Source organism: Glycine soja, chromosome 14 (assembly GCF_004193775.1).
Source record: "Glycine soja cultivar W05 chromosome 14, ASM419377v2, whole genome shotgun sequence".
In the NCBI taxonomy this organism is placed as follows: domain Eukaryota; kingdom Viridiplantae; phylum Streptophyta; class Magnoliopsida; order Fabales; family Fabaceae; genus Glycine; species Glycine soja.
The window spans coordinates 43,313,288-43,326,579 of NC_041015.1; the positions used below are offsets into that span (position 1 = coordinate 43,313,288).

The window sequence follows — 13,292 nt, forward strand, 5'->3', positions numbered from 1 at the left end:
ACACTTCCCATCTTGTGACCTACCTCCCAAGCAATTTTGTAGGGACAAAATGTCCCTTAATGACAAAAGTGTTTCAGCACCTCCCTTCCTTAACCCTAACGCCTCTTTCACCCATTTTATTTGTGCATGCCCACCATGGACAACCTGCCCACGACCTCAACTGCGACGACATGGCCACACTCGTCGAGGATGCGATTTGAGAGTCCGAACACAACTTTTGATGTTGCAGTTGCCAAATAAAATGAATGACAAACACAAAGTGAGATGAATGGCATTGTTGCTCCTGATTTGAGGGAGCAATTTGGAGGTTCTGCATATGATTGTGATTAAGAAAGAGAAGATCATGGTGACTCATCTGACTCATATACCAAGACTTGCAGCAACATAGCATTGACAACATAACTGATGCAAAGGGTGGATCAATATTTGATGAAGAAACTCAACTTAGTGACCATGATGGGGAGGAATCAAAAGCAGGGTGATATCATGGGTGACAATAATGAAGCCACCGAAGATGATTGATTTTCTTGCCTAGTTGGAGATTGTACAAAGATATTTGGGTATGTAATTTGTTAAGATACAAAAGAAAAGAAGGGAAAGTTAAGAAGAATGCAGGCGAATGAGGGGTGTGGTCAACACTCTACTATGCTATTTCGGAATGACAATCCTAAAATAGTATTTTATTTCTAAATATGATTTTTCATATTCTAAAATACCAATTCCGAAATAGATTTTTAAAATACTTATCCTATTCTAGAATAGTTATTTCGGAATATGAAAAATCATATTCAGGAATAGGATTCTATTTCGATTGGGAGGTGTAAGAAACAAAATGGAAAGTGCAAAACACAAAATGTCTAGTAAATGGCGGGATAAAATCTTGGCCTGCTTCATTCCATAGCTACTTAGTACGTCAGATCCCTTGTCCTTTGAGAACTACCACTCAAGACTGTTGGATCACTCGTCAATGTCATCCCATTCATGCGGCAACTTAGGTATTTTATTGCATCCCATTCATGCTGCAACTACATAACAAATCTGTCCCTTTTAACCAAGGCATTAGGCAGGTTTTTCACAGTTCAGATTTATAACTCATTTATTGAGTATAAAAAGCTTTAAACACAAACACTATGTTATGAGCAAAAAGAAGATATCCAATATAGATTGGGTTTACAGACAAATTGTCCCAGAGAAGAATACACCTGTCCTTGTAATATTCCACACTAACCGCTTCTCAGTTTATGCCACCGACGATAGAAAACATAAAACACCCCATTTGTTACATCACTTGTCTAAAATTTAAAAACGCAACGGAACGGTAAGCGTGAAATGGAAACAGATGAAACTGGGAACAAGTTCGGGAACAAAATAAAGATATAAACAAACAATTGCTTACTAATAAAGGTGATATGTACATATAGCATGGCATCTAATCCTTGTTACTACCGCTCCCAAAGGTTTAGCCTAAGAATTCTTTCATATGCTAACTAAACAAACAAAAGGGGAAGCCTCGAACAACCTATTACAGCTTGACGTTGATATTTTACACTGCTACAACAGACAAATTATCACATTAATTAGATAACACGTGGACCATAATTCTCAAATATGGCATTCAAGCCAAAGGGTGAGTTATCTCTCTGGATTGCCTATCCATTGCTAGATCCAAAGCAGTGCTTAAAAAATTGAGTAAAGTTACAAGCAAGCAAACTCTGAATTCTGAAGGCACAACACAATGAACTATTGTTACAACAATGCACCCGAGACCAACTCTAGCAACTTGAAGATTGAACATTGGAGATACTTTTATATCCAATGAATGTCAGATCTGTTATCAAAAGAAAAGAATCAAGTAAGCCAGTGAAGATAAAATCAACCCATTCTGCAATGATTTGCATAAATGTAATTTTCCATTTCAAAGTTCCACCAGGGACCCACCTCTGAACAAAGTAACCAATTTATTTGGACAGATTTTGTTGGGACTTTGTGCAAACCACTAAATGTAAGGCTTTGGCTGCTCTTCTCATTATAAAAGATATATATATATATAAAAGTAAAAAAAAAAAAACAAAAGATCCACCACCAGAGACCGGTAAGAAAGGTTTTGCTGCTTTCCCCCCCTGTTATTTCAGAATTTGCATGAACATTCGCCCCTAAATAAGAATGACACTATATTTGAACCCCACCCTCGACTCAACTGAAGCCTTGTGTATGATATGTGGATCCAATTTGACTGAAACAAACATTTCAAGCATTTTAAAATGTCTCCATCCCAAATACATCATTAGTTATGAATGAAACTTTATTGAAAGGATGGACAGCCATGACCATAGTTTGCAATATGATTTCAGATATCATGATAAAAGGAGATAAACATGGAAGAAGATAGTATGTTATGTAACAATATGTACCTTCATTATCTTTCACAGTTGGAGGTGACAAGTTTAACCCCTTCTAATATAAGGAGATGCAGAACCAGAAGACTGGGAATGCAGTGGCCTTTGGACAAAGGTATGGTTTAAGAGTTGAGCAGCACTGGGGCGTTCATCTGGATCAACTTTTAGACACTGCAGAATAAAATCCCGTGCATCTCTTGAAAGAGAATCAGGCACATGAGGAGGCTCACCTCTTCCAATTCTAAACAATGCCTGCATCTGTTGTCCGCAGAGATTCATCAAAATTCAAAAGTCAAAACCAGCAGAAATGCAATGACACACACACACACACACGTATATGTAGGGGATGTATTTAATGAGAAAGTAATAATTCTTACAATATGGGTTATGGGCCTAACTCAACCCTACAAAACCCGCTTGTAAGGTGAGAGTTGCCTCCCACTTACGTACTTTAATTTGGCCATATCACCAGCTGATGTGGGACTAAACCACCACCCTCCGAGGTTGCACTTCAGGCAACCCCCTAAGAGGCTGCAACTAAGGCAGGCTAAGTGGTGTGTCCACAATTAAGGCAGGCTTTTCCAACAGTAATGTTTATATAAGACTGAGAGAAACTAATTTAAACCATGCAACCATACATGGATGGTCAAGATTAAAAGTTTCAAAAGTTATATGATTACTTAAAAAACCGATAAAAAAATAATGATTACTTAAAAAAATCATAACTTTTATAAAAAATAAAAAAAAGTCACATTACTATATATTTTAATCTTGACCATTCAGTATTTCACATTCTCATAAAAAACGGTTCTCTCATTTAGAGAGAGATTGGAATTAAAATCTGAACAAAAAATTGTGAAAACTGATGAAAACTTGAGACAAAAGAGGGAACACAAACAAAGTAGTAATAATACAATACATACACATTCTAAGTGAGAGTATGGAATTTGGCCCGTTAACATCTCCAACACAGTACATCCCAGACTCCATATATCAGCAGGAAGCCCATAACCTGTGTTTTTCCCTTTTACAACCTGCATGTTAGAGCAATTCAGCTTAATAACCACTAGCTATGCCATTAAGAAATCAGAATATTCATCCCAAAAAATGCCTTTTTTTTGTGACTGCAAAGTTCCAGATCTTTCTATTTATTGGGTACCATAAGTACAAGGTTTCTAGTTTCAAAGGCAAAGAGATTTTTCTTTCCATTCATGAAGCAGTAATGAATTCTTGAAAATAAGCATAACTAACTACTGTTAGTTGTGTTAATTGTAATTACTTGTTATTCTTTCACATGTTTCCATAGTTTCTTTAAACAGTTTAGGTTGTCACTGATTTCAATCCCAAAACTAAAGGGATTTGATTCTGTTCTCTGTATATATTTGAACAATTTGCTCATGTAAATTACATTGATCAAGATTAATGGTGAATAAATGGGATTATGAAAAGGATGAAAGGTGTTTCAGTACCAACAATTTAGGCTGACCCAGAAGATGGCCCAACAATCAAGCCATTTAAAAAAACCCAGAAACTTGATGATTATAAATTTCTGCTTTGCTATTATGCGTAGAACATTGTATTATAATGGAAATCAAGGAACAGAATCATGTAGCTTGTATTACTGAAAATAGAGAAATAAGAGAGAATTACTATAAGACTATAACCTCCCCTCCTATGTAGTCAATAGCAGCCGCTATCACACCGGCGCAGACCCTTGCCACACTGCGGACCTCTGTTGCAGTGCTACTTCGATTGAAGTAGCAACCGTCGTGTCTGCTATTGCGCCAGAGCGAGACGGTACTATCACGGGCTTTGTAGCAGTTTTGGGTCCACGATTTCAACATCAATGGAAATTCCAATAATGCCCTCACTATTAGTTTGGTTTTATGATTTATTTTGTTTGGATCGACCTTCTGAAATTGAAAAGTAGAGACTCGAGAGAAAGAAGTGAGAACCCTTGGAAAAGTGGAAAAAGTTGCACCTTTATGTTCCCTCTCCGGCGTGCTTTGATCTCCAACGTACATTTCTAATGCTAGTGAGAGTGAAGAAGAATTCCAAGAAGATGAGAATCTTGAAGATTGAAGATTCTGAATTTTTAAATTCTTATTAGTATTTAGAAACTTGCATTTGTCTACTTTATGTTTAAGTACTATGTTTGGTTTTAAGTAGAATGAGTTTTCATTATTAATGATGATTAGTGCATGAATTGTGAGTTATATTTCTGTTTTTGAGTGCTTATATATATATATATATATATATATATATATATATATTAGTTATTGAACATCTATAAAAAAAACATTAGAATAGCAGTCATCCCGCTATCTGCTAACCCGCTTTAGGGGTTGGCCGCTCCACGACGCTATTGACTACTATGCTCCCCTCACAGACAAAATGCTGCAGAGAAGGTACTCTCTGCCCAACCTAAGCCAAAAGATAAAAACAATGAGAATGCCAAGAGGTGTACTCTTCTTCCATACCTCTTATAACTCCCACGCTTTTTGTAATAATCATGCATAAAAAAGGAAAACATAACAGAATAAGAAGTCATGTGCCCCCTTCCAGCTTAATTAACTATCATATTTCTCCTAGAGTAGACTCTCCAAACCTTAGGCCCACTTCCCAAATCCACAAGTTGGGCCTTATCATAGCCATTCCCTATAAAGGCAGCCCTGTCCTCGATGATGAAATTGCGGACATTGTAGTCAAATGTACAATTAGTCCTTGGGGAAGAAGTTGCAGACATTGGTAAATAGGAACAATAATGGAAACCATGGAACAGAAATGTTTAACTTGTATTATTGAACAAAGAGAAATAAGAGAGAATTATAGAAAGTCTATAGCCTCCCCTCACAGAGCAAGTGTTCCATAGAGAAGAAACACTCAGCCTGAAGCCTAAGCCAAAAGAGAAAAGCAATGAGAATACCAAGAGGTCTACTCTCCTTCCACACCTCCCCTCTATAACTACCACCCTTTTCCACAATAACAAGCATAAACTACGTTAATACCCCAAGGTTTCATGAGATTGCATAAATCCCTCCTATTTTTTCTACCCCTACACTAACCTCCTTTAATTATTTGAAAAACATTACATCATGTCCCCTATAAGGGAGGTTGCTGTAAGGGTTAAAATGCCAGAAGGAGTTTGTGCAATCTCATGAAACCTCAGGGAGCGTCATTGTAATTTACTGTAATAACAATCGTCGAGAATATAGGATCAATTTCAGATTATGCCTTTATTATCATATCAGAATTATAGGAACAATATCTCCTATAACTAATTGTATTAATTGTGATTAATCTATATAAAGAAGCATCCACTGTGTACTGTGACATGCGATTTTTAGTCAAAATATCCCTCTATATTTTCTCTCATTTTACATGGTATCTAGAGCCAAGTTGAGGGAATAACGAAAACCAACCCCACCAGGTCTATTTCTCTGATCTCCAGACTTTGGGTCTATTTCTCTGATCTCCAGGTTGTACCCTATCCTATTATATTACATCTTGATATCCATGTAACACTCAAAAGTTTCAATGTTTCCCGCTTTTCAAATAACCCTATAAAAAAAAATACAACATAACCCAATGTTTCATTTTGTATGGTAGGATTTCCATATGAACTAATAATAACCTTCAATTCTAGGTGGAACACCAAATAACTTCAGAAATGAGCAAGCAAACATTTTAGACCTGTCACCAGTAGGATTTTATATCCAGAATGCTTTTGATAGATGTATGACAAATTAATTTCATTTATTAGGTGTCAGCCTGTCAGGTCCATGGCTGAAGAAAAGCATAAACTCAACCTAGAACCATGGATCCAACAACAAACTTAATTATTAACTGTTAATTACAAACTATGTCTACTCATTTAATACATATGCTGGCCCATTTTTCAATAACTTTCTTTAGAGGAGGAGATTGAAGGCAAACCTCAGGGGCCATCCAGAATGCTGTTCCCTTGCAGGACTTAACATCATTGAATTTGGTTGCCTGAAAAACAATAGGAATAATAAAATATTAGAAAATGGAAAAATCAAGAATTGAAGATTGTTCAGAAATAAAAGTTTGACTAAAACAATAGAAAGACATATAAACTAAAAGAGGCTACCTTTGCCAATCCAAAATCTGCAAGCTTAACAGATCCGTTTGCATCCACCAATATATTTGCACATTTGATATCCCTATAATTGAGAGGAAATAATTAGGTAACATATACAAAGATTGTTTCATGACATTGCATAAATGAAACAAAAATACATAAAACAATATGTTACAGAAATTATGAGCTTACTGCACAACCCTCAAAAAAACACTAGCCATTAAAATATCCAGCACTTAATCCTCATGAGACATGTATGGTTTATGCAGATCAAGTTCCAAAGACAAAAGGAATGCTCACTCTACATCTAGAACTTTTGTACTTTTTTTCTTGGGGTAATTCTTAACTTTACTTTTGCATTTAGTGAATCATTCAACCTCCCAACCTTAACCTGGTCTAAATATCAAAGAAAACTATTTTCCTTCTTGAGAAAATTTACATCCAACAATTCTGAAGTGTTAGATAAATGAAAAAACATTAAAAGCCCTCCACAATAGAAATACCACGATACACACTGGCATTAAACAGTGTTTATTAGAGCCAAGATAAGGATAGCAAGGACAATAATTGGGTGAGAAATCTGTTACTCCCTTGTATACTTTTCTTCTTTCCACTCCTATCTACTCTCTAGTCTATTCTAGTGGCCAATATATGGACCCATTCAAACTCCTAATAGGGAACGAATCATGTGAAATTTCCGAACTACCTTGTCAGGTGAAAAATTTGTTCTATCTCTTTCTCTTAATTATTTAAATATTTTGAAAAGGCTTCACCTATTTAATGTCAATCAAGTGAGACATGACAATTTCACAAAAGCAAGGTCATGAAAAAACTCCAGAGTATCCTGTCCACAAAAATACGTAAAATGCATTCCACTAAATGAAAATGAAGCAATGTATGCCCAAAACAACAGAGTCTAATAACAAGAAAAAGAAATACATACAACAAAAGTCACTTTCAAAGCATATTTAAATAGCAATTGTAAGACAGCAAATGGAAGTTTCTTGTATGCAAGGCAAACAAGAACCATAAACATCACTGTTGTGACTTGTCTGAGATTATAAAAAAAACCAGAAGTGGTCTATATCACAGACAAAAGCTAGATTAAATAAATAAATAAATTGGTCACCTGTGAACAATATTTCGGTCATGAAGATACTTTAAACCATGCAAAATCTGTCTTGTATAGGCAGATACTTGAGAATCTCGAAGATTATATCTCTGGTAGAGGTTTCGAAGGGAACCTTTGGTTACAAGCTCAATAAAGATATACAGATTTGATGCATCCTGCAATAAACAACATACAGAATGTAAATTATAAAATACAGTTTCTCACAAGGCACCAGTTATTCTATGAAATTACAAGCCTTACAAAACAAAAAGATTGATGGAAGCTAACTTATTTATATCTGACAAAATATGAACATAGCCAGAATATTGCAGTATAACTAAAGAGAATAATTGATGGGATCCCACAGTATCCAAAGTTTTGACTTGCAACATAAAATCTAATGTTGGTTCCTAATTTTTTATAAAATAAATAATTTGAAAACCAGTTCGTACCCCAAACTCAACATAATGTTCACTTATTTTACCCTTTGTATTGCACTCAGGCCCACAACACCCAGGCAGTTGAACCAAATGCAGGAAAAGTGATCCCAGATTGAATTATATGCTCTACTCCGTTGGATGAAAAAATATAGATAACAAACCTCACTCACCCAGAAAAAAAAGTTTAGAATGATCTTCATTTTATCATTGGAAAAACCCACAATATTACAAAAATGATTTACTTCCTGACTTCCAGGTGGTCTTATTTTTTACATTCTTAGTTATTAAAGTTTTGTGCAACCTCCTTGATATAAATATCAGGCATTTCATGCCTTACGATGGCATCATTTAAATCTAAAATGTCACACAAATACTCTCATTTTTCATTCAGAGGGTATGCACTGTCAAGCATATAATTCTAATCCTGGCTCAAGCTACAATTTGTCTGCTATACAGAAAGAACCCAGTAAAACATTTCAGATGTGTGAAGAATCTTAAGACCAATGACATTTAATACAAGATGTGATGGAAACTATCAGCATAGATTCAATCAACGATGATACATGACAAGAAAATATCAAACTGAACACAAAGGGTAAAGGAGAAGACAAGAAAAGTACCATTTCGGTGCCAATGTATTGAACTATATTCTCATGTTCAAATTGACTCAAAAGTGCAATCTCCTGAGAGGGTGGAAAAAGCACAGTGAGAGAAAGAAATATAAAGGGAAAAATATTAAGGATAAAATAAATAGACTGATACAGTTAATCAACTTTCAAAAAAATTGAAAGATACTGCAAAAGATAGCATAAGTATTTGGGTAAGAGAACCTTTTTCTTTTCATCAAAGGATTCTCATTAATGGAAAAGTTTTGGGGCTGTTTGGTTTGAGAAAATGTTTTATGTTTTCACTGTTTCCTGTTTTCAAAATGTGTACAGATAACAATAAAAGTTGTTTCCACTTTCCTATACAAACTTTTGAAAATAAGAAACAAGATGGAAACAAGGTGTTAATTTTGTAATTAAAAGTGAAAGCCGAAAATGAAAATAAGAAACATTATTCTCAAACCAAGCATCCCCTAAAGTATGAAGAAAATACAAAGCAATAAAAAGAGTAAAATCCCATCTCACCTGTTCCAGTTGATATACACTTTGCCTTCCCTGATTCCCCTGATCAAGTAGTGAAACTTCTTTTACAGCAAAAAAGAATCCATCTCTACATGGGAAATCAGAACATATAAAAAATTAACAAACGGAAAACACTAGCAGTTTAGCACTTAAGTAACTTAAATAATAAAAAAAAAATAACAGGTTCCAATATCAAACCCAAACCCTATAAACTTCAATTTGTTCAGAGCTTTGCTCCAAGGGCTTTGTAGAAGATGGTATTTTGATGAAGGCATTTTGAATAAAAGATATATAGAAGATGGTAGTTTAATTAAGTAGCCAAATGAACTTAATTTCACCATTCAATAAGGGGAAACAAAAGACTACTCGTAATATAATCACATGCATTTCCATATCAGGATGAGCAACAGAACAAATATATTTTAAGCACTCAATGACTTGTAACTGTTTAAAAAAAGGCCCTATATTAGATGCAACAGCCCAGGGTGCAAAGGTATGAGCCAACACATGCAACAAAGGGATGCACGAATCACACTTTTCTACAGTAGGTTGTTGACCAAAAGTACAAAATGGTTCAAAAGCACTGTTAATAAAAGAAAGAATTGACCTTAACATTTATCAAGCACAACATTTTCCCAACAACCACAGCCATGCTTCGGTAGACAAACTGAAAGCTTCAATGTTATTAATTCAACAAACATTGGCCTACTGAATTCAACAGGATCATTTCATTTCCTACTTTCACTCGCCATAACAAGTAGCTTCTGTTTATGTTGAAAAGAACATTTATCTACCCTCTTTCATTAGACTGATTCGCGACACTCATAAAAGTGCAGAAACTTTTCCGACATATTGTCATATCCAATCCCACCCAGCAGGATTCTTAAACTAACCTTCCCTATCTCCAAATCCCAAAACTAACAATTCCATACCATCGTATCCTACTAGGATCTCTTATTTAAGTACGTTGTTAAGAGAAAAAGAGAGAGGAATAAAATAGATTAGAATCCCTAAAATTGTTTTGGGTCCTACTAATTGTTTTCGGATCTCTCACTCTTAACACAACACTACTGTAATGTTATTGTTACCGCAGCATCCGAATCCCTATCCTAAAGCCCTTAAAAGGAAAACAATAACACCGCACAACCAATAATTCTAAAAGCCCTTAAAGGAAAACATTAAAACAACAACACCACACAACATTATATGAACAATAAAGCTCATTTATTTAAACTTTCTAGCAATAGAAAGGACCAAGGAGAAGTGAATGAAGTGAAGGGTACGAAAAAATCACTTACTCAGAAATCCCTTCATAAACAGAACCAAAGGAACCTCGCCCCAAAAGCTCACCCTTCTGCCAGTTACCCGCGGTAATAACACGCTTGATTCTCCCATTGGGAGATATATTATTAGACCTAGGTCCAGTGGTAGTGCTAGAAGAATCATCTTCATTCGAAGTAGAAAACCCTGAAAAATCACCCACAATCTCCGCAATCGCCGCCGCATTTTCCTCTTCTACACTCTCCACTCTCACTCCACCAACTTCCCCTTCTTCTTCTTCTTCTTCTTCCTTCTCTTCTCGCTCATGATCATCTTCATCATCAGAAGAATTTAATTCCACGTAACTATCCTTCCCTCCTCCTTCCCCTTTCGGCGCAAAATCCCGCATCAAATCCCACGTGGAACACGTGGCGTCGTCCACCACCGAAACCCTAACCCCCGGCGGCGGCTTCAACATCGGAGGCCGAAAACCCTTAATTCCACCACAGCAACCACTGCTCTCAGCAGGAACAACACATTCATCCAAAACCCTAGCTCGATCCTCGCTCTCTAATACTGCAATTTCCACTTCCTCTTTCTCCTTCTCCTTCGGCTCTTCGTCGAATTGCTCTTCCTCGCCGCCGTGCTTCGGGCGGCGAGGAAGTAGGTCCGAGGAGCAACGGAGCTTCATGGCCTCCCAGGCGGCGGCCGGAATGGAGAAGTCCTCGGGACCGGAGAGGCCGAGGCTGCGGCAAATCTGGTCGAACTCGCCCTCCACGCCCTCGATTCGGAAGCTCTTGCGATCGAAGAGCTCCATCGAGCGCGTGCAGTGCAACGACGACGACGACGACGTCGAGGCGTCGTACTCATCGCGCGACGAGCACAACGATCCGGCGTCGTATTCGAAGTGCTTGGCGGCGTTGCGGCGCTCGAGCTTCGGCTGCTGATGCTTCTTACTCTTACTCTTCTTCTTCTTTGTCGGGTCCATGTCGGAGGCTTGCTTCTTTCTATTGCCGAATATTCGCGGTAGGTGGTTCATCGTTGCACGCTAAATCCATCAAAAACAGCGTCGGATTTCAAATACGTGGATTTTTTTTGTTTTGGGGATGATATGGTTGTGAAGATTAGTAGTGAAGAAGAAGGAGGTTAGGGAAAGGGGAGGATGAAGAAGAAAAGGAAAAAAGTGAGCGTGAGATAAGAGCGGGTAAACGCCCATGTAAAAAGTAGACAGAAAACGCGGTGCCACGTGGACCACCAACACATGACTTGGATTGTCCAACTCAAACTGAACTAGCTTTTCGACTCTCAAACTTTCTTTGACATTGTTTTTTCTCACTTGGTCCGGCCGCCTTAGATGCTGTCAGGACACTTGTCAGATTATTCACAGCATTTGCACTTCTGCAGTGGACGCCAGCTATACTCAAATCTCTTCGATAGGTTTTTACTAATGAGCAGATTGTTTAAATTTATCTTTTAAAATGAATATTTTTTAAAATAAAATAAAGTTACTTATAATTTTTTTAAATGTGTATGTCTAAATAATTTTTATAAATTCTAATCTTTTATGTTTTTTAAAAATTATTTTTTAAAATTTAAACAAACTCATCGAATAATTCATATTTCTTGCTTTATAATATCACCTAGAGATACCAATATTACCTTATTGGGGAAGCTTATTTGGACACTCCATAAAAAGTTATGGGTCTAGTTTTTTACAGGTAAATATTTGGATGGAGTTAAAAATGTTTTGTTGATATTCTTTTTTGTGTTGTAAGAATACAACACAATGACGTTTTATAAGGTCTCGTATCAAAATATAAAACAAAAAATGAAGTTTGACAATTAAGAATTATCTATATTTACAAACAAGTTTCACTATCCTGGTAGGGAAACTGTCAATGATAAATTCAAATTCAATTGTCTTATTGATAATATTTGGAATATTTTAAAACATATCAACAATAATGAGCAATTTGTGTGTTAAGTGAAAAGGGAATTGTGCCTTATACAATTTTTGCATAACAGATAACCAAGGAGTCTCTCTCCTTACAAAAGCCTCCCCTGGGAAAGATTATACCTCTTTTGCTTTTGTCCTGTTAACAGAACCCCATAAAGGTGTTTATACCAACTTCAAAGACCTTTGCCTTGCAAAAGAGGATATTCAAAGCCCAATTTACAAAGATTTTATTCGAGGGAAGAAGTAGAAAAAGCCTTTGAACTAAATATCACAAACATCAATAAAATAAAAAAGGCCCACAAAACCTACAAAGACTCAGTTAGTCCAAATATTCCCGAACCAATAAATGGCTTGAACTTAGACAATTTCAAGAAAATATAGAATCGTTTAAGGTTCACAATAACCAAACCCAAATTTCGGGTCTCTACATAAGTGTGCATGCTTATTTCAACCAAAAATTTGTATGCACTAATAAAACCTCATTTTGCGAATACAAAAACAATTGTCCTTGCAAAATAAAATTCATTTTCAGAAAAGTCAGACTAGACCTAGACCAGTTGGAGCCCTTTGGATATGAGGACTTAGCAATCTCCACAAAGAGTCTACTGGATTATGGATGTTTGGAATTAGTCCTGATTCCTCCATCGGACAGGTTTGAAGGATTTAACCCCTCAATTAATGAGACTATAAACCTAATAATGATGGATTATATTGCCATCAAAATAACAACCTGCCCGAGCAATTTTTCGGCTCAAAATTACCCTTGCCATGTCATGAAACTCCTGTCGGAGGATCATAGAAACTTTCCCTGTTTGTACAATGACGAATATGAAAGTTCGGATGTACAAGGCAACACATAGTACCAATACAGCCTCATAAGGGCACAAATACAAGGG

General features: G+C 36.3%; 1 protein-coding gene across 2 annotated transcripts; it reads right to left on the reverse strand.

Annotated features, from left to right (window-relative positions):
• Positions 1 to 1,360: 1,360 nt before the first annotated feature.
• Positions 1,361 to 11,736, reverse strand: LOC114384681 (mitogen-activated protein kinase kinase kinase 1-like). 2 transcript variants are annotated; one of them, XR_003660752.1, is made up of 10 exons: positions 10,478 to 11,736; positions 9,183 to 9,267; positions 8,673 to 8,735; positions 7,631 to 7,788; positions 6,511 to 6,583; positions 6,333 to 6,392; positions 3,320 to 3,430; positions 2,412 to 2,654; positions 1,939 to 2,233; positions 1,361 to 1,828 (listed from the first exon to the last, which is right to left on the reverse strand). XR_003660752.1 is itself a non-coding variant. In XM_028344396.1 (9 exons), exons 1-8 carry the CDS (start codon positions 11,476 to 11,478, stop codon positions 2,445 to 2,447), a joined length of 1,761 nt encoding a protein of 586 aa, XP_028200197.1. In that variant the 5' UTR covers positions 11,479 to 11,735; the 3' UTR covers positions 1,370 to 1,828; positions 2,412 to 2,444. The 2 variants fall into 2 exon arrangements, 1 of the variants encoding a protein (XP_028200197.1); XM_028344396.1 differs by lacking the exon at positions 1,939 to 2,233 and having other exon boundaries at positions 1,370 to 1,828; positions 10,478 to 11,735.
• Between the last annotated feature and the right edge of the window lie 1,556 nt (positions 11,737 to 13,292).

Coding starts and splice junctions, on each gene's coding strand:
- LOC114384681 (XM_028344396.1), bottom strand. CDS start 11,478: ATGAACCACCTACCGCGAATATTCGGCAATAGAAAGAAGCAAGCCTCC. Junction 9,268..10,477: donor GTTTATGAAGGGATTTCTGA/GTAAGTGATTTT, acceptor TTTCCCATGTAG/AGATGGATTCTTTTTTGCTG. Junction 2,655..3,319: donor CATACTCTCACTTAGAATGT/GTATGTATTGTA, acceptor TGCGGACAACAG/ATGCAGGCATTGTTTAGAAT.